At 38.5% G+C, this 19,144-nt stretch overlaps 2 protein-coding genes across 4 annotated transcripts; one reads left to right on the forward strand and one right to left on the reverse strand.

The window, feature by feature from the left end:
- Nucleotides 1–1,503: 1,503 nt before the first annotated feature.
- LOC125880939 (voltage-dependent anion-selective channel protein 2-like) lies at nt 1,504–8,750 on the forward strand. Of its 2 annotated transcripts, XM_049563783.1 has the most exons (9): nt 1,504–1,656; nt 4,446–4,517; nt 4,645–4,694; nt 5,063–5,215; nt 5,301–5,353; nt 5,461–5,688; nt 5,775–5,925; nt 7,748–7,805; nt 7,901–8,750. In XM_049563783.1, exons 2-9 carry the CDS (start codon nt 4,451–4,453, stop codon nt 7,990–7,992), a joined length of 852 nt encoding a protein of 283 aa, XP_049419740.1. In that variant the 5' UTR covers nt 1,504–1,656; nt 4,446–4,450; the 3' UTR covers nt 7,993–8,750. The 2 variants fall into 2 exon arrangements, with proteins under 2 accessions (XP_049419740.1, XP_049419741.1); XM_049563784.1 differs by lacking the exon at nt 1,504–1,656 and having other exon boundaries at nt 4,470–4,551.
- A 90-nt stretch (nt 8,751–8,840) lies between these two features.
- LOC125880940 (catechol O-methyltransferase domain-containing protein 1-like) lies at nt 8,841–17,246 on the reverse strand. Of its 2 annotated transcripts, none has more exons than XM_049563787.1 (7): nt 17,106–17,246; nt 14,784–14,908; nt 14,546–14,651; nt 13,701–13,819; nt 12,519–12,573; nt 9,323–9,456; nt 8,841–9,234 (listed from the first exon to the last, which is right to left on the reverse strand). In XM_049563787.1, the coding sequence occupies exons 2-7, from the start codon at nt 14,886–14,888 to the stop codon at nt 9,082–9,084; spliced, it is 672 nt and encodes a 223-aa protein (XP_049419744.1). In that variant the 5' UTR covers nt 14,889–14,908; nt 17,106–17,246; the 3' UTR covers nt 8,841–9,081. The 2 variants fall into 2 exon arrangements, with proteins under 2 accessions (XP_049419744.1, XP_049419743.1); XM_049563786.1 differs by lacking the exon at nt 17,106–17,246 and adding an exon at nt 16,646–16,795.
- Between the last annotated feature and the right edge of the window lie 1,898 nt (nt 17,247–19,144).

The following is a 19,144-nucleotide window of genomic DNA, read 5'->3' on the forward strand; positions in this document are numbered from 1 at the left end:
GTTATGGTTTTGCTAACTTTGCGACATTTTCATCAAACAGTCCCTTTGGGATTAGTTGTTGTAAGACCATTTATGACAAGCGTTATATAAATTAAGTTTATTATTATTTTTAATTTTATTATTTAATTCATCCAAAGTGCTTGTCCTTTAAAGCAACTGTTAGACTTTGAAGATGGCCATGTGATGATTGAAAATAGCACCCCTCAGGTTTAATATTGTTTAACAAGGTTGAAATTATATTGTGATGTGTTGTTAGGCTATTTCATTTACATAAATTGTTTGCCCTTGAAGATGCTCTCGTAGCATCCCACTACCAATTTAGGTTACATAATATTTTTATGAATATAATTTCAAATATAAAACAGCCATTTTTCTAAAAATCAATCCAACTAAACTGGTATTGATGCTTCCTGGTTTTCATATCACCCTCAATCTGACTAATCTAGACTGGTGCTGGTAGTGTAGAAATGCAGGAAATTTGTTTTAGATTTAAAATTTTCTGCAGGAGGTCACTCATGGTCTGATTCCCCTCCCAGCTGATGCCATGCCCCCACGCCAGATCAAGGCCACGAAATCTGAAACTGAATACAATCTGAACATGAAAAAAGACCTCAAAGTAGAAATTAAGATATAAAACAGTGAAAAAATAAGGTGTATAAAATTTGCATCCAAAAAACATAACACCTCTTGTATCAAAATATATATGAAAGTGAAAAATTAAAATAACTAATTTAAAGACTTACAGAACTGAATCAAATTATATTTAACCTGATTTTTTTTCTATACTTCTTTTTAGTTTTTTAATTACATTTTTTCCCAAAAGTATCAAAACTTTTGGCCCTGATTTACCTCAATACGCATGAAGATCTGTGGACTGACAAGTGACTGACAAGCCACCAGGCAGCATAACAGCGTGACATTTCCACCTTGAACGGGCAGTGTAAAAGAGGCTGATGAATGGGAGCCTGATTTTGTGAACCTACAGAACGATTGTTTTCTTTTTATACACAAATGAGCTTTGTTATACTGTAGAGTTCTCAGTTTATGAAACAGAAAATATGCCTATATACTCAGAATATTAGCTTTGGTGCTCTTAGTGTAGTAGGTCACTTTTCCCAGTACATTATCCATGGAGCAGCTACAATATTCATACCCTGTGACATCACAAATTTGAGTTTTGGCAATCTAGTTTTTGGATTTGGGCGATAGTTTTTCATTTTTACTAATATTTTTGTAGTGTCTGAGAGCATGAGAATAAACTGTATGAATTTTGAAAATGGACGAACTTCCCCTTTAACGTTACATAGCGTATTGGTTACCATGGTGATGTAGCGGTCTTCCGGTTGCCGGTGTGCCGGTAGTACGCACTTGCCACAACTAAAGTTGACTTTTACAAATGGCAAGAATTACGTTACTTTGCCAAGCCATAGAACAAATACTTAACTACTCGACCGAAAATTCCGAAACTGTCATCTTGTTTTTATTTTTGTCAGGCACAAAACAAACAGCTATATTCGGGGGCCTTCGGCGCGGAGGTCAGGAGGGTGTTTGTTGCGGTGTCTCCTCCATATCGTCCTACACCGGCCCCTGCCGCTTTTCTGCCGCTTTTCTTAACTCTCAAGTTCACAGCAACTTAATCGGCAACCGTAACACTCGGTAAGTAGCAGACCGTGTAATTACACGGGCTGCTTAAGTTGTATTTTGTTTGGATGTCGACAAGATGGTTATCAAACGTCCCTTTTGCTAGCTAGAAGACGCCCCCTACCACCCTCATGTGTTCAAACTCCGCCAAAATACTGCAGCAGGCACCAGTGACAGTGTGTATATCTTATAATTCACTATTTGAATAGTCAGAATGGCGAACGAACAACCTGCAATCGTGTTCGCATCTAATTCAAAGTAAATTCCTCTAATCTGACAAGTGTCACCGTTATTCCCCCATTTTCTAAGATGTTATTCTACAACCGGCTGATTTAACAACTATATTCATGTCGAATTATGCTAGAAATTGTAAATAAGAAGACACATATCAAATGGTGGGTTGTCAGGTATGCTGTTTACCGTCGTGTTCGTCCTTACTGTAAGCAGACAGTTTGAGAAAAGCCTCCGGTCTAACCTTGAAACTGAGGAGACGTGACGACACAATCTTGGAGTAATGGAGACTGTAGGACTCTGAGTCAACTGGTGCAGGTGTCTGGCAACACAAACATTAATAAGACCAGTGACAACACGTTGTAACTATTCAGTAAAATATGTCATGTTGGACTTTTGAACGTTATTAAAAAACAACTTTGAATAAGTGTTGACTAAGCTGTAGCCAAGACTTGAGAAATACAGTCAAGTTTCAGTTATCATAAGTTCTCTGTATGCAGTGTTTAATTATTGCCCCAAATTTTGTTTTAAATACTGACTCCTTTATTTCATTAACCATTATGTTTTGTTGTTGGCCCATAAACAGTCAATTGTAAGTAAATGTAGTCCAAAAATTAATGGAATCTGCCTACAAATTACCATTATGACTTAAAGAAACAGTGTGTAAGATTTAGGGGGATTTAGTGCCATCTAGTGGTGAGGAGTGCAGATTGCAACAAGCTAAAAGTTCTCATGGTTTGAATTCCTGCAGTGTTAATTTTCAGGAGGGTTTCACCTGGAGTTGAATCATCCAAAGAGGTGTCTTCCTTTCCAAAACAAACAGACCAGGGGCCGTATTCACGAAGCTTGCTAGTGCTAAGAGTTGCTACTAGTGACGATGATCTTAAAAGATTCTTAGAATTGGAACGTTTCCTTAGAATCTCCCCTTAAAGTTAAGATTAGGTCCTTGTGAAGATAAAAGTTATTCACAGAGCATTATAGACCTCAAAAGAGACCCTAAGGTATAAAACTGTTAGGAGTAGGGAGGAGGACTTTTAAGAGACTTTAGAGTTTGTTAAGCAGAGGAGAAAATGGTGGAAACACAAAGAGGTCGGAGAAATAGTCTGGATGACAGTGAGTTAATTAAATGCCACAGATCAGATCGTGCAGGTATAATATGTGTGGTCGATCTCTCCCACCTAATGCTCTAATGCCAGAAATAAAATTATCACAACACCAAGATATTTGGAAATCTGGAAAAATGCAACAGTGCAGTAGTGATGACTTTGGTCTGTCTCAACCTTCCATCAGCAGAGTGATTGCATTAACAATGACATCACTTCTACAGTCAGCAGTTCATTTCATTTCCACTGGGTGTCCACACCTTGCAGGCTCACAAAAAGGGCGTGTCTCTGACAACCAATCACATCTGTTAAAAGCAAGCATCACACCCAGCAACAGGTTCAATCACACCTTCGCACCTTTGTCGCTCTGAGAACTTTGCTAAATCACTCCTAAGCTAGGACTCCTTACTATAAGTTTTTAGGCTAAGTTAGGAGCTCTCTGAGAGGATTCTCAGAATGATTGTGAATACGGGCCCAGGTGATTCAAACAAATTAAAACACAGTTTTATGATTTATTTAAAAATCAGTGCTAGCTTATCTGATAGAGCAGGCGCCCCATGTACAAAGGCTGTGTCCTTGCCACTGTGGCAGCGGGCTTGTTTCGAACCCGCGGCCCTTTGGCGCATGTCATTCACCCTTTCTCTCTCCTCCCATAACGCTATAGCTGTCCTGTCAAATAAATGCCAGAAGTCCCAAAAAATATCTTTAACCCCCCCCTACACTGTTCAGCACATTGCAGACGAACCGTCACTAGCCCAGCACCTGCTAATGCACGCTCAACTTTTTGCTCTGATAACTTAAGATCCAGACATTAAGGAGGTTTTTACCAAGAGCCGAATTATCCATGGAGGTCTCTTCCTCTCCAAAACAAATGGACCAACTAATTAAAACTGGTTAAAACAAAGAGTAAAGCAGTTTCACAATGCAAATTGGTGTTTTTTCTGATGCTCTCCTCGCAGAGGGGCTGCTAACTACAGTGAACAATGTGAAAATGCAAAAATGCGGAAACACAAATGGCCATTTCTAGAGCCAGTGTTTGGTTTGTCTGTTTTGGGCTACTGTAGAAACATGGCAGTGCAACATGACGGACTTAATAGTTGAGGATCCAAACCCAATGTAGATATAAAAGGCTCATTGTAAGGTAACAGAAACACAACAATTCTTATTTAGAGGTGATTATACAGTAAAGAAAACATACTTATATTCCATTTCTGCCAAATTATCCTGCTAAATCATACAATCTGAACATTTCATTTTTAAAATTATATCATGTAAATTCCCTCAAAGCAGCTATAATGTACAAATTCCAGACAACATGCAGAGAACATGACCCCAACATCCTTATTTATAGCCACGGCCCTTGTTAACTCAAAAAATCCTGTCCTTTTATAGTTTACAGATGCATATTTTTCTGACATGTCTGTACACACATGCATGCTTTGATCATTTACGCTCTTTGCTTTTTGACAGGCAAAATGGCAGTTCCTCCAGCATATGCAGACCTTGGAAAATCAGCAAAGGACATCTTCAATAAGGGATATGGTAACTGGAAGCAAGATAAAAGGCAGTTTTATAAGTGTGTACTTATTGACCCTCGGAGGACAGGCAGGCTGTTTGACATGCACTACGAGGCACAGGAAGTTGTTCCTCACTGTCATTGTCCTTGCAGGTTTTGGAATGGTTAAGCTTGATGTGAAGACAAAGTCTTCAAGCGGAGTGGTGAGTTTAGTTCTTACTATTAATATACAGTAATGCAATGCAGGTGTTATCACCTGGTTTTAGGTTATCACAGATAGGATGTTATCAGCATGTATGTTGGTGAATAAGTATCAAAAAAAGTGCTGTACTAAATGCCAAATATGTGTGTAATGTCATAATTTGTCCATCAGAGAGCACTGACAAGTTGTGTTCAGGACATATTTTGGTCACAGTGCTTTGATAACCAGTTTTAAGGGCTCACGATGGAAAATGTTTGTTTAAGTAATGTATTAATGTTTGAGAATGAGTGTCAGCTGTAGTGGATGAACTTGCTCCAACTCGCTCTGTTGTTTCCACGTTTGATTAATTTCCTCCCGTATTTACTTTAGGAGTTTAAAACATCCGGCTCATCCAACGTGGACACCAGCAAGGTTACTGGAGCCCTGGAAACCAAGTACAAGTGGGCCGAGTACGGGCTGACGTTCACTGAGAAGTGGACCACGGAAAACACACTTGGAACTGAAGTCTGTGTTGAGGATCAGGTAAATTGAAAGTGCTCTGTTGCTGATCATCCCACAAATACAACAGCTCTAAATTAAGTGTGACTGATGGACTCATCTTCTTTAGATCACCAAAGGGCTGAAACTTACTTTTGACACTACATTTTCACCAAACACTGGGTGAGCTACAGTTTATACGTTAATCGTAAAATCATGACGTGCAATAGTTGTATAAAGAACGCCCTTCTAACTTCTTCACTTTTTATTTTCTGTTTTTAATTTCACAGCAAGAAGAGCGGCAAGGTCAAGACAGCTTACAAAAGGGAATACCTAAATGTCGGTGTTGATGTGGATTTAGATTTCGCTGGTCCTACCATTCATGGAGCAGCAGTGGCCGGCTATGAGGGCTGGCTGGCCGGCTACCAGATGACTTTTGACTCGGCCAAATCAAAGATGACTCAGAGTAACTTTGCAGTCGGTTACAAGACCGGAGACTTCCAGCTCCACACTAATGTGTATGTTTTAGGATCAACATATATTCAAACAAGATGGGTAAATTAACTGAAAGTGATGTAGCTCACGTTTTGCTTTTTCCCCTCAGAAATGATGGTTCAGAGTTCGGTGGATCCATTTACCAGAAGGTGAACGATGAACTGGAGACTGCTGTGAATCTTGCCTGGACAGCAGGCAGCAACGGCACACGCTTTGGAATTGCTGCCAAATACCAGTTAGACTCCAGTGCCTCCATATCAGTAAGTGTCTTCTTCTGTTTTTACCTCTCCCAAGGAAGTTATGTTTTCCCCCGTGTCTGCCAGCGGGCTGTCTGAAAAATGTGTTAACAACAGTTCCATGAAATTTTGTAAGACAGTAGGCCATGAGCCAAGGAACAAGGGATTGGTGTTTGCAAGTTTTTTTTTTCTCCAAATCTCTGTATTGTTCTTTGCACAGAAATCAATAACAAACACATTTGGCAGTAATTTTAAAAGTGTTTTGGGGTTATCCATTGCAAACCCCACTCCAGCCCACTCCCACCCATTATCGTAGACCACACCGGTTCCTTGTCCCTCTCCAGGAGCCTCATTCACACACATGCATATCAGGACAGGGAAAAAACAAAACAAAAAAGGAACATACAATAAAAAATAAATAAAGAAAAAATAAAATAAAATTTAGATGATATAATAGTAAGAAAAATAAATAAATTCAGATAATATAAAATAAAGTAAAAATAAATAATAAAAATACAATTGAGATCATGTAAAATAAATATAAATGAAAGGGAGGTGTTTGCTCAGTTATTTTTGGATTTCTTGGTTTGTGAGAATTAAAAAAATGTTTAGATAGTAAGACTGCACCCTATGTAAAAAAAAATTTAAAAAAAATTGCAATTGCGATATGAGTTACAGTTTTAGTGGGAATGGTAATTTTTGCATTTCATTTTCACTTGCAAAAAAAAAAAGATGATGTGATTTTTGCTGGGGTCTGTACCAAACAAGCATGTTCCCTTACGTCATGAAAATTATTTGTAGACTACAGTGATTCTGCATTTTCATTTTTAAGTGCAGCTTCTCTTATTTGGAAATTGCACTTGCCCATATTGTGAATTCGATAACATTTTGATTAACTGTGCTGCCTATCCTATCTGCAGCCAGAAAGGACATTTTTGAACATTCCGCTTTTTCTCTCAACTGTCGTTTGCTTCTCAAATTTGAAGTACATGCAGTTTGTGTAGCCTTGCAGGTGGTTCAGTATGTATTTTTATTTATTTTGCAGCACTTTTTATTTTACGTCCCTATTAGTATGTTTATTGTATGCACCAAACACCAAGCTTAGTTCCTTGTAAATGGGAAAACCTGTGTGACAGTTAACCTCATTCTGAATCTGGTTCTGATTGTGACACTCTTAATCTTAGTTTAAAGCCCAGTTCAGACCAAAGATCATGACGGGATTAGTTGAATAACACAACTACTTGCAAAGCGCTGTTCTGCAACGCTCTAAAAACCTGCCGGTTCACACCAATGCAATGAGACGGTGTATCAAGTTGATGCAACAACTCTCTGTAGCTCCGCTCTGTTTGCAGCTTTTCAGGCTTATTTTGTGGCTGAAAATAATTTGTAGCTTCTTAAAATATGAATGAGGATAGTGATAGTGAGATACTGGATACAGTTGCATTTGTAGTAGTGATGAAATGGTGAAAAACACAAACAAAATGAGCATCAGATGGACTGTATTCGTAATAAAAACAGCAGAGTAATATGAGTAAGCAGCGCCAATTAGTTAGTCGATGGGAAGCGCAGCAAGTGAACATGCCGTCTGCAGTCATTTTGATTTGACCAGCGGACTTCACTACAAGCTGATTGGCTGTAGAAACAAGTGACAAGCCTTATGTTCTAAAACTAGCCGTTGGTGATTTGACACGCTAAGTTGCAGGTGACACCATCAGCCAGCTTGAGTCGAACTCAGACGGTCAGTTCACACTGATGCAACTTTTTTCTGCAGTGTTCTAAAATGGTTTCCTCTTGTCACGAATCACTGGTCTGAACTGGGCTTAACGATTTGATGCTTTCTCTCCAGGCTAAGGTGAACAATGCCAGCTTGGTAGGAATTGGGTACACCCAGACTCTCCGGCCTGGTAAGAACCGTCCCTTGTCTAATATACAGTTAAAAATGCAATGGACCCTTTTTTTTTGTTAAATACAAATGTATTTTTTTATTTTTGTATCTCAGGTATGAAACTAACCCTTTCTGCACTGGTGGATGGGAAGAACATCAACGCTGGTGGTCACAAACTTGGTCTGGGCCTGGAGTTGGAGGCATGAGGATCTGCTCTGTTGTTCCATAACAAGAAGAGAAGTATGAGCTGAGTCTGATCCTGAGCGTTCCCATCTGTTCAGCAACAGATATTTTAAAGAGATGAGGCCAAAACAAAAAAAAGGAGCCCAGTTCCCGAGCACTGTTAAAACGGAGACCTTTCCACCAGCCTCCTTTTATCGTGGTTCCAATAAGTAGTCATGTTTCAATCACATGTATTTATCAGTTACTCCTTCTGCCAATATATCCTCAATAGTGATAAACTCTCCTCTGGGTGCACCTTGTCCAGGAATGGTTTAAAAAAAAACCTTGTTATTTTGCTGAAGTGTGATAATGTAGAATGTAAATCTGAGCCATTAATTTGCACAGTAGAATATATCTTTATTTAAGCTCTTTCTCCTTTGTTTTATTTGCACATTTTCTTTGTATTTCAGTAGTGATGTTCTACCTGTTGGGAGGTTTACTCCCAACAAAATATGCTTATCAAGATCGAAGCCACTTTAGCGGCTGGTCTTCACTTATCTTCCTAGAGAGGCTTAATCACGCTGTGTGACGACTTTGAGACCTCAGCTACCTTAAATACCTGCTTCTAAGTTGCAAGACAATGCTAAATGGGTTTATTTTTTTCCTTCAGTGTGACTCGTGTGAAAGAATATCCGAGTGAATCATCCACTTTTCTTCCCATTTCTGAAGACTGTGACACTAATCAGGAAGCGATTTGTGTGTTGGCGTGTGTCTAACCTTTGCAATAAAGTCCTGAAGTCAATCTTCATCCTCTCCTGTTATTTGGCAACATTATATAATTACACAGCATGAAAGCAATTTGGGGAAATGATAATGCAGGACAAAAACAAAATGGAGTGTACAGTTAGTTTTTTAATCAAATGTTTTCACGATGCCATTAATTACAGCACTTTCTGTTATTACTGTTAAACAAATTATCATACTTAACAATAGTGTTCATTAATTTCCACACTAATCTGTAGTGAGATGTTTCAGCTACCTTCACCATGTGTCATCTAACATTAAAAGGACATACATGATCTTAGAGTTAACTTCCAGAGCCTACGAATCACTGCGCTTATCAGACTTATGTCCTACAATTTGATCGCAATTGTGAGCCCATCTCCCACTGGGAGCATGCTCAGGTTGATTCGAGCATCTCGGTGCAACTTCTTGTTCAGCTTGTCAATAGCCACTGTGTCCTCATCACCGGGGCTCGGATTCAACACCTTTCCACCCCAGAACACCTGCGAGACCAGAAAAAAAAAAAAAAGGTCAGACCATGAGGTGGTTTACTGCAAGAAGTCAAATGTCGTTCTTGGGTGAAGGCCTTACATTGTCGATGGCGATGATGCCCCCTTTCCTCAGCAGTTGCAGGGACTTTTCGTAGTAGCTGTCATAATTGACTTTGTCTGCGTCGATGAAGGCAAAGTCAAATGTTTCCGCCTGGCCGTCTGACAAGAGATCATCTGAAACAAGATGGATGCAAATCTTTTGTGATAACACTAGATGACATAACGACATTTAATTTTGATGAGTGAAATTATCAGTGCTGAATAAAAATAAATAAGCACTCCAGGTACGGAAAGGCCACGTGATCCTGATAACTTTACTGTTTAATAAACCTTATTCAAAAATTTTGAGTTACACCAATAAAAATTGATCACTCCCTTTCACATTTACGTTGGCATGTTTGTGGTGAGGTAGGATCACCCATGCATCTGTTGTGCCATTGCCCCCCAGTGGGATGTTTTTGGGACAAGGTGATATTAAGTTTGTCTTCTATCCTGGATGTGAAAATACCCCGGTGTTCATCAGTCTACCGCATTATTGCTCTAGCTTTTATGACAGTTAAACGAATCATTATGATGACCTGGAAAACACACAAATCAAATTGTTTTAGTTTAGATAACTGATTAGAGGCTTCAGCTCTTTGTGAATCACCATGGAAAAGATGGACCCTGGTTTTCTACAAGATATTATCTCAGGAAAATGGTTTATGAATGAACTTTATTGTATTTACTCTGCACTGCTGCACCATTTAGTTTGATTTTGTATTTGTGTGTAGTGTCCTTGTGTTATTATTTATCAGTTTGTATGCTAACTGTAGTATGTCAGTGTGCTGTCCTCTGTCATATGTCAATTCAATTTAAAATATTTATATATATATATATATATATTTTTTTTTTCTCTATGATTACTGTTTGCTCTGTACTGTTTTTTGTGTGTGTCTTGTTTATTTCCTACTCTGGTTTTCCCTTGTTGAATGTGCATTAAATCTAAAAGAAAAATAATAAAAGAAAAAATAAAAATAGGGCAAGTCCACCATATTATCAAAGCATGAGACTGAGTAGGAAAAAAAAAGAAATAAAAAAAAGGATGTCAGCCAAAATAAAAGGAAAAATAAAATACTTAACTGATACAAATTTAAATAAAAAGTATAAATAATACAACATAAATAATACAAACAAGTTATTTGCTTACATTACATTCAGGGTGTGTTGTGTGCATATTTCTACACAGCTGAGCAGGTGATGCTGATGATTAGCACATGACGTCACCATACGTTGTGTCACGGTCACTCCACCGTTTAACAGTTGATTCACGTAGAAAAAAAATAACTCCAGAAACTAAAGCTAAAATGCTAAAACACGAATATTCGAGTGTTTTCGGGAAGAATTAAGTTTTTAGTTTTTAAGGACCGCGAAGGATAAAGAGAAGAGCAGCACCCGGAACTTCCTGACGGGACAACCGTTAACGTTACCCAGGTAAGTTACCTAAACTGACGTAGCCGTTAGCTGCCGTTATCTATGCTACAATCTAGTAGCTTACCGTGTTATATGAGTGGGTAAAACAAGCTGTGCTAATTAGCATCTGGGTTTAGCAACAACGCAGCTGCTCGCATGTTGGACCTGGCTAATTAAGGGTCTTGATTTCATCTGTCAGAGCAAGTTGACCGGCTTCTACCGCTAATTGCGAGTGAAATAGTTCAAGAAAAACCATGAAACTAAACATTGAAGGTTACTTATCTTACTTGAAGTGTAGCTGAACTTTTAATTGTAGTTAAAATGAACCCTTGAGGCATTAATCTCACCTTTGCGTCGTTTAAGAAAGTTTTGTAGCCTGTGGGAAACGCAGTTGTGGTTTGTGTTTTCCCTCCACCCGCCACAAGGGGCAATAATGAGCCCATCCCACACTTAAAAAACAAAGTTTGACAAGCTGAATCCAAATGACACCCTCTGGACTACATTTACAGTACCAGTCAAAAGTTTGGACACACTTTTTCATTCAAGTAAATGGGAAAGTGTGTCTAAACTTTAGACTGGTACTGTAAGTTCAGTCACAAAAAGGCTATACATGGGATTTATATCTTTGTTATCTGCAGGGACTCATGAGTAGGCACTGTTCATCAATTTACTGAACTTGTAAACGTTCAACTATAGCTGCTGTAATATTCATATATATGTCATAGAAGTTGATTAGTAGTACTTCTCATCCGCTCCTGCAGATAACAAGATATAAATCCCATGTACATGTTTCAAAAAAGAAATGTTTGTAAATAAGAACAAGATTGTAACTTAATATATTGGGTATTACTTACACTAGAAGACCTTTTTTTTTGTTGTTTTTCGGACAGTTTTTCAACCCATTATACTGCCTGCCTGATAGGAGGCAATAATAAAATGCATTTTCATTACCTCTACAGCCTATACTTATAGATATCTCTTAATCATGATGTGGTCGAATATTATTTCTGGCCTACTTGTACTTGGTCTACAATGGTGTTTGAGTGGGTGGAACATGCCAGGTGGTATCCACATGGATACCTGAACCAAAGGTTTCCCAGCAGAACAATGCATTGTAACAAAATAATCAAAGTTATTCACGTCACCTGTCAGTGGTTTGAATGTTTTGGCTGATCGGTGTATATGATGAAAGATTTTGACCTCAAGTGGCATTTAGATGACACACTGGGTTTAGACAAAATCACATCTGGACTTCAGACTGTACCAAATAGAAATACTATGAATCATATTGAGATGTGTTATTTCAAAAATCAAATTAAGGCACATACAAGCCCTCTGGAATGACTGTGTCTCTAGAAAATACACCATACTGACATGGTCATGCATACTTTTTTTTTGTTCAACTGCTAAAAACTGCATAAACGTTAATTCTTTTGCTAATGTTTTTCTCTCCATGTAACACCCTGGTACAGCACAGGATTTAACATATAACTCATGTATGGAAGGTGCTTTAAGGTAGCGATGGACTCAAGGTTAGGTAACAAATTCAAAACCCTCAATGCATCACTTACATTCTAACCTCATAAATATCATAACCCCCAAATTGAAAAGTTTAAAGTATGAAGAAAACCACAGTGATGGTAGTTCTGTCAGACTCACTATTAAAAAATCATTTAAGTTTCATACAAGCCCTCTGGAATGACTTTATTAATTTTTCATTGGGAAATTATATATCTTCTTTAAAATTTATAACAGTAAGTAAAAAAAGAGATGTATTACTGTACCTAGAGTTTTCATTGCTGGCTGGATACGTAGGTCAATTTTTTGCTCGACTCCAGCCTGTAAACAAACAAAGACAAGAATATTTTTGAAAGTAAAAGTGCAGTAGATACATTGTCTGGTAACAGATAAGAAATTATGTATTGCAGTATATCAGGATGTCTTTTGTTAATGTATTTACATGTTTGACAATATTCATTCTGTTTTTTAATCGGTTTTGCATACATGCCATTTGCAGTACCCTGGTTTTGCCTTTTTCCTGAATTAATCAGAATTAGGTATTGAGTTATCAGCATGGTTACAGCTGACTGTAGGATTACGTATTGAACATAAGCTAAAATATATATATATTTTTAATTGCTCAGAAATACAAGAATGTGTATGAACAAGCATGTAATCAGATTTACCATTAAATACCAGAAAATAATAACCCCGTAATGAGCAGTCTCTCTTCAAATCATTTTTAAGATGACTGGTTTTATGATTATTAAAGTAATACATCACTCACAATGTGACCATTTGTACTTCAGTTAGTCACGCAGTGTTACCTTGAAGCCCTGAAGAAAACTTAATTAAACGTATTGATTTATTGATTGATTGAGGACCACAATTAACAACAGCAAAACTATATCAAACCATCTGTTTACAAATTCTCACACAACTCGTACAGTATAATCCAAGTCACATTAATCCTCAGTACTTCCCAAACACATGCATTTTTGCAAAACCTTTACTATTTAAAACTGAAAGCAAACCTTAGAAAAGCTCTATTCAAAGCCAGACTTTACCTTGTTGAACATGAGAGCTGTACAGGTCCCCAGTTAATTAATAAATCAATATGTTCACTGTTTTCCATGCAGGCATGCTCATGAAGTTTTCTTCAGGAATTCAAGTTGACACAGCATCACTTTGATTTAGAAATGGTGGTTTTGTGGGTTAAATATTCCTTTGAAAGTCTTGGCAGGATTGTCCAATAGTAGTCTTTATCACACAAAATACTGTCAGACACTGAAGTCTGCTCCACATGCAGATGCACAGAGTTACATCTGTTACCTGTGGTGTATGAAAATCCTCTGCACTGATCAGCACTTTGCAATAATGAAACAATGCAGCAGTATTACACATCATACACTGAATCCCATCATACCAAGTCTTGACAAATACTTAAACATAAATATAAATAGTACCTCTCTCCAGAAAGGTTTGCCAATGTTGGTGAAGTCTTCACTGATATCACATGCCACTATGACTCCATCGTCAGGCAAAGTCAGTGCAATGTTCACAGTGTTGTAACCTGTGTACACTCCTGCAATGAGAGGGCACTAAAATCAGCATGATGGATGACAACAGAAAGGGCAAAAAAAAGTAAATCCAGATAACATTCTGGTTTTGTTCAGGCAGTGTGTTAAACTTAATTTATCAGGTTACGGTAAGGTTTCTGAAGTTATCTGATTTCTTAAATATCATACAAGAAACCTGGATTTGTAGTCGTGATAGGGAAATAGAGAAACCTGTTTGCCCCAAGTAGATTTCTAATGAAGGCTGGTTTCCTGGCCACAAAAGAATACCTAGGTTTCTAATCAGCTTTAGACATGTGCATGTGCCTGAAAAAGACTTCAGACAGGGGAAGTATAGGTGTGACTTGTTATTATAGATCCTGCTACTTGTCTTGGAAAAGCAGTAGGACTGTGCTGGTGCGACTGGCTATTACTCGCCAGGTTGACGTGTCAAGGTTGGAAGTGGTTAGGGTTAGAGCAGAGGGGTCATGGTCTGCTAAGAAAAGTGGTAGCAGTACTGTGACAGCACTGCAGCACAATGAAAGGAGAGGTCATTACACTGTGTTGTGTCCTTGTCTTTAAGATAAGGCAAAAATACATTACAAAATGTAATGTGACATCTTGTGGTTGGTTGGTTGATTGGATGGACAACCTTCCTCTGTGTAAAGTTACTTGTGTGGCTGAACAGGTTATCGATTGTTGAATCTCAATCATGACGTGTACATGCTTCAGAGACTAGATGTGATGGCCCTTACCAATCTCTAATGCTTTCTTGGTTTTGATGAGTTTTGCAAGATTGGCCATGAACTGTGACTGCTCACAGGAGACCATCATGAAGTTCATGGACTCTTCCATTGTCCTCTGAAAGTAATGAGCGGAAACCAGTTGCATTAGATTCACAAATTACACTCTGAAATATGATTGCATCTTATGACATAGAGTGCTGAATTATGCCAGAGCACATCTGTATTCCAGACACAGAGACGTGCTTACCAGTCTGAGTTTCTTCAGGACCGGATGTTCCCTCAAAGAGTGATTGACGACATATTGAATGAGTGGGTTGTTTTTTCCCCCGCTGTGACTTTTGAAGGTGTTCATTCTGAGAAATCTCTTTTTCCCTGAGGGCAAACATGATAAACCATGAAACAATTATAAGAATGTTACAATCGTTAACATCATGCCATTCGACCTACCATCCAGCTTAGACGTCTTACAGGAAACTGAGGTCTTGTCTAGTTAATGTACAGTGGTTATTTGATTTAGATTAGATCTAACTTAAATGATCTCAGAGGGGAAATGTAATTATTGTGCCAGCAGCAACAGATCCAGTTAAAGACACGAAGACTGGAAATTGTAAGACAATATAGATTTACGTCTTGAGGAAAATACAATGCATCAGTCTAGACTAACACATTCTGAGTATGTCCGTGTCCCTATGCTTTCACTGCCTGGTCATCACTGGATATTTAAGTTTTTCAGAGGTATTGCAGCTTTGTATTTACCATTACAAGAATCAACAGAAGCTGAAAGGACAGTGAATAAGTAATAATGATTTCGTACTGTGCAGCGCTGTACAGGGTTTTTATTTTACACAACTCTGTAAACTTCAGGCAGTGTCTCTGGAAGTCACACCACACTGTATGAAGTGAAAAATAGGATTGATATGATCATGCATACTTTTTTTAGTTCACCTACTAACACCTACATAAATCTTAATACTTTTGCTCATATTTTTATGGAAAAGTTCAAAGTATAAAGAAATCCACAATGGTGGTAGTATATTATTGTTGCATAAACAAAACCTAAGGGAGAATATTTATTTTCTAACTGCCTCATTTTCCCCTCTGTCCACCAAGGCTATTAAACCCTGTTTCCAGCAAACATTTTTGGTACACTGTTTTTAAAAACCAAAAGTTATGCGCTGACATTTTCAGAACAAACTAAAACAGGCTGCAGTGAGAGTCTCTCTCATTGGGATATTTAAAAGTTGTGGGTTTGTGCCTCAGGCAAGCTCGGGGGTTTAGTGTTGCCGAAGCCCACAGGAACGTTGCTCCACAAAGCTTTGTTTTTTCTCTGAGTGAGGATTGAGATATATGCCGTTCACATAACCCGGTCAGACTGATCTATATAAACGCTTGGAGATCCACTTATTACTGAAAGTGTATGTCATATAAAAACTAAAGTAATGGTCAAAGTTGTGTAAAAATTTACAGGAAATGTCATAACCTGGGACTAAAATAACTCAGAGTGTGATGGAACCAGCCAGTGCCTCTTTGTAAAAATTACACAAAGTGTAGTGACTCCAACTAAACACAGGGGAAATGTGTTATAAGTCAAATGCATATTTAATAACTGCTAAATGGACTAGACAGATTTCTTTAAAATGAAAAACATGTTGCAAAGACATGAAATAAAACCCACATGCAGCTGTTAATGTGTATATGACTGTCGGTCACCTGCCTAAACAAAGTGTTTCTGAACTACTTCTTTCCCCTTACAAATACAACCAAGTACAATTAAGACAGACTGAAAAAAACTAAAACTTGATATGGCTAACTTAAACTAAACTAAATCTGAACACTTTCAAACAATTAAAATGAAACTGAAACAAGGAAACCCACTGTGGAAATCATCTGTAACGTTAACTAAGCTGACCTGAAAACAAAAATTTAAGGAACGAAATGAAAATACAAAGCGAATTAAAGTAACTATAATAATCCTAACACTGTTATTTCTCACTGCCATCTCCAGGTTTAAATCCCCCTACACACACTTTCATTTCCTGCTAGGTTACCTCAATGTATATTAGCATCGTTATAAAGCTTTAAAGTCAGGCCTGTCAGCTTCGCCCTTACCAAAGACATAACCTGCGACTAAAATAACTCCGATTGTGATGGATCCAGCCAGTGCCTCTTTGTTAAAATTACGAAAAGCCATCACTTCAACGACAACTGCGATACATGCAGTTAATCTGTTCCCAAGCTCTTCCGTGTTGGTTTAGCGCTTTACCGTAACACCGCGAATAGAGGCGAAGCAACACTGCGATGGAAACACTATGTCCAGCCTGGTGTGGCGGACGTATGTTGTGTTTCCCAAAACCATCATGTGACTGACATAGGGCTTAGCGCCGATTAGAGAAGTTAAGAGTGTAGCGACTCCAACTAAACACACGGGAAATGTGTTAAAAGTCGAATTCATACGTAATAATTGCCAAACGAAGTAGACAGACTTCCTTAATATGAAAAACATTTTTGCATAGCTGAGACATGAAATGAAACCCACATGCAGCTGTTAAGGGTTTAAAAAACGACTCACCACAAAGTTGCGTCCAAGAAGGTGCCCTCTAGGGTCTGAGAGAGTGTCTTTATAAATTCCTGCTTAAATGAACCGAAGTATGGGTTGAGCCATGTAGGAATAATAACAGTCACATGGCCAGCTGCAGGTCTGATGATAGGACTGCAACACAGATACTCACTGTAATGACTCACTGCTGTGTGCAAGTGCATGTCATATCGTGTTGGATGTCAAGAAGTATTGCAATGGTTATGTGTCCAACTGAACAAAATATTACATTATTTAGTTTATTAAAAACGCTGAAATATTATCAGCAACATATATATTTAAAGTAACAAAAGTGAAAGTACCTTTTATGCAGAATGGTTTGGCAGCTGTGGGAATAAAAACATTGCTGGCTCCCAATTCCATCAGTTTGCTGTTACAGATGTAACCCGTAGGCAACTTTGGCTAACCCACCACCAGAACAAAGCAGAGACTCATGTCACGGATTTAGCACTATAATAAACTAAATGCCTACGGTAAACAACGTATAATACTCTCCACAACACAACAGGCTATTAGTTCAATCAAACATTTTGTTTTACAGACAATCAGTTACAGACATAGAGTTATATAGACTGGTATTAGGTAATATATCTCCCTTTGGGCACAGCAGTGCGGAAATTGCATTTTCTCTGTCCGTCGGGATCTGTGGGCAGCTGAAGTGAGCTTGACATATGCGCAGTTGCTTCACCCTCGCTGGCTTGGTAGCGAGGTTCATCCCAATTGACACAAGCCAAAGTTGCCTACGGGCTACATCTGTAACAGGAAACCAATGGAATTGGGAGCCAGCGATGTTTTTATTCCCAGAGGTGGGGAAATCACAAGTTTGCACCATTTTGGTATTCCTCTGTTTACCTACAGCAGCTGACGAGGGTGTGTCGTGAGCCTGAGCCGGTTTTTGCGCTGTAGTAGTAGGTATATATAGGGTTAGTACAGCTTTTTCCTCACTAATAATAGCACGGCGTGGTGATGAACTGTCTTATTGATTTCTGTTGCCGCGCTGTCTTGCGGGCCTGCACGGCAGAGTGATACTGGCCAGAAAATAGTCCCACTTGATAGCAAGGTCTGACGTAATGCAGGGATGTTTTAAAATTATTGAAATAGTCTAACAAAACACATGCATACTTTTTTGTAGCTTAAAACCTTTTGGTTACGTGTCCCCCGTACATCTTCAGAAGTACTTTTTCTCTGGTAAGCTACGGGCGATTTCTCAGAGCAGGAGGCTCGTTGAGAGTAGTGACACCGTCACATCAGAACTACAGATGGTCAGCGTTTCACACAACTTCATGTCCAAAAACCTGAACTATCACTTTAAGTCTAGTCTTAAATGTGGAGACGGTGTCTGCCTCCCGGACCGTAATAGGAAGATGATTCCACAGGAGAGGAGCCTGATAGCTGAAGGCTCTGGCTCATGGAAACAGGGGAACTTTTGAGTAGCTCCTACTGTACGTGCTGCCACCACAGAATGCGGTGTTAAGAGGTCGTGGTCATTTCACATATTTCTGTGAGATCAGGTTGTTCTATTCACAAAGGATATTGGGCTAATGATATACCAAGGCAAAGTAAGACAAGGCAAGGCAATTTTATTTCTATAGCACCATTCATACACAAGGCAATTCGATGTGCTTTACAAGAGAAATACATTAAAAACAATAGATCATTAAAAACGAGCTAAAAGCAAGAAAAAAAATAGTTAAAAACAGTGCAGAAAATGCATTTAAAAAGCAAACATAAAGCAAAAGCTACAGCAGACAAATTTTAAAACAATAGCTACAGATTATCCCAACAATAAGTTACATATCTAGTTCACTGGTAAGCTACAGTAAATAGTAATGTTTTAAATGGGTTGACAGTTTCAGCCGACCTTAGATATCCTGGAAGTTTGTTCCACAGGCGGGGAGCATAGAAGCTAAAGGCTGCTTCACCTTGTTTGGTTTTGATACTGGGAACACTGAGTAAAGCTGTTCCAGATGATCTGAGGGGTCTGGATGCTTCATAACGAACAAGTATATCAG

The sequence above is a fragment of the Epinephelus fuscoguttatus genome, linkage group LG20, assembly GCF_011397635.1.
Source record: "Epinephelus fuscoguttatus linkage group LG20, E.fuscoguttatus.final_Chr_v1".
In the NCBI taxonomy this organism is placed as follows: domain Eukaryota; kingdom Metazoa; phylum Chordata; class Actinopteri; order Perciformes; family Serranidae; genus Epinephelus; species Epinephelus fuscoguttatus.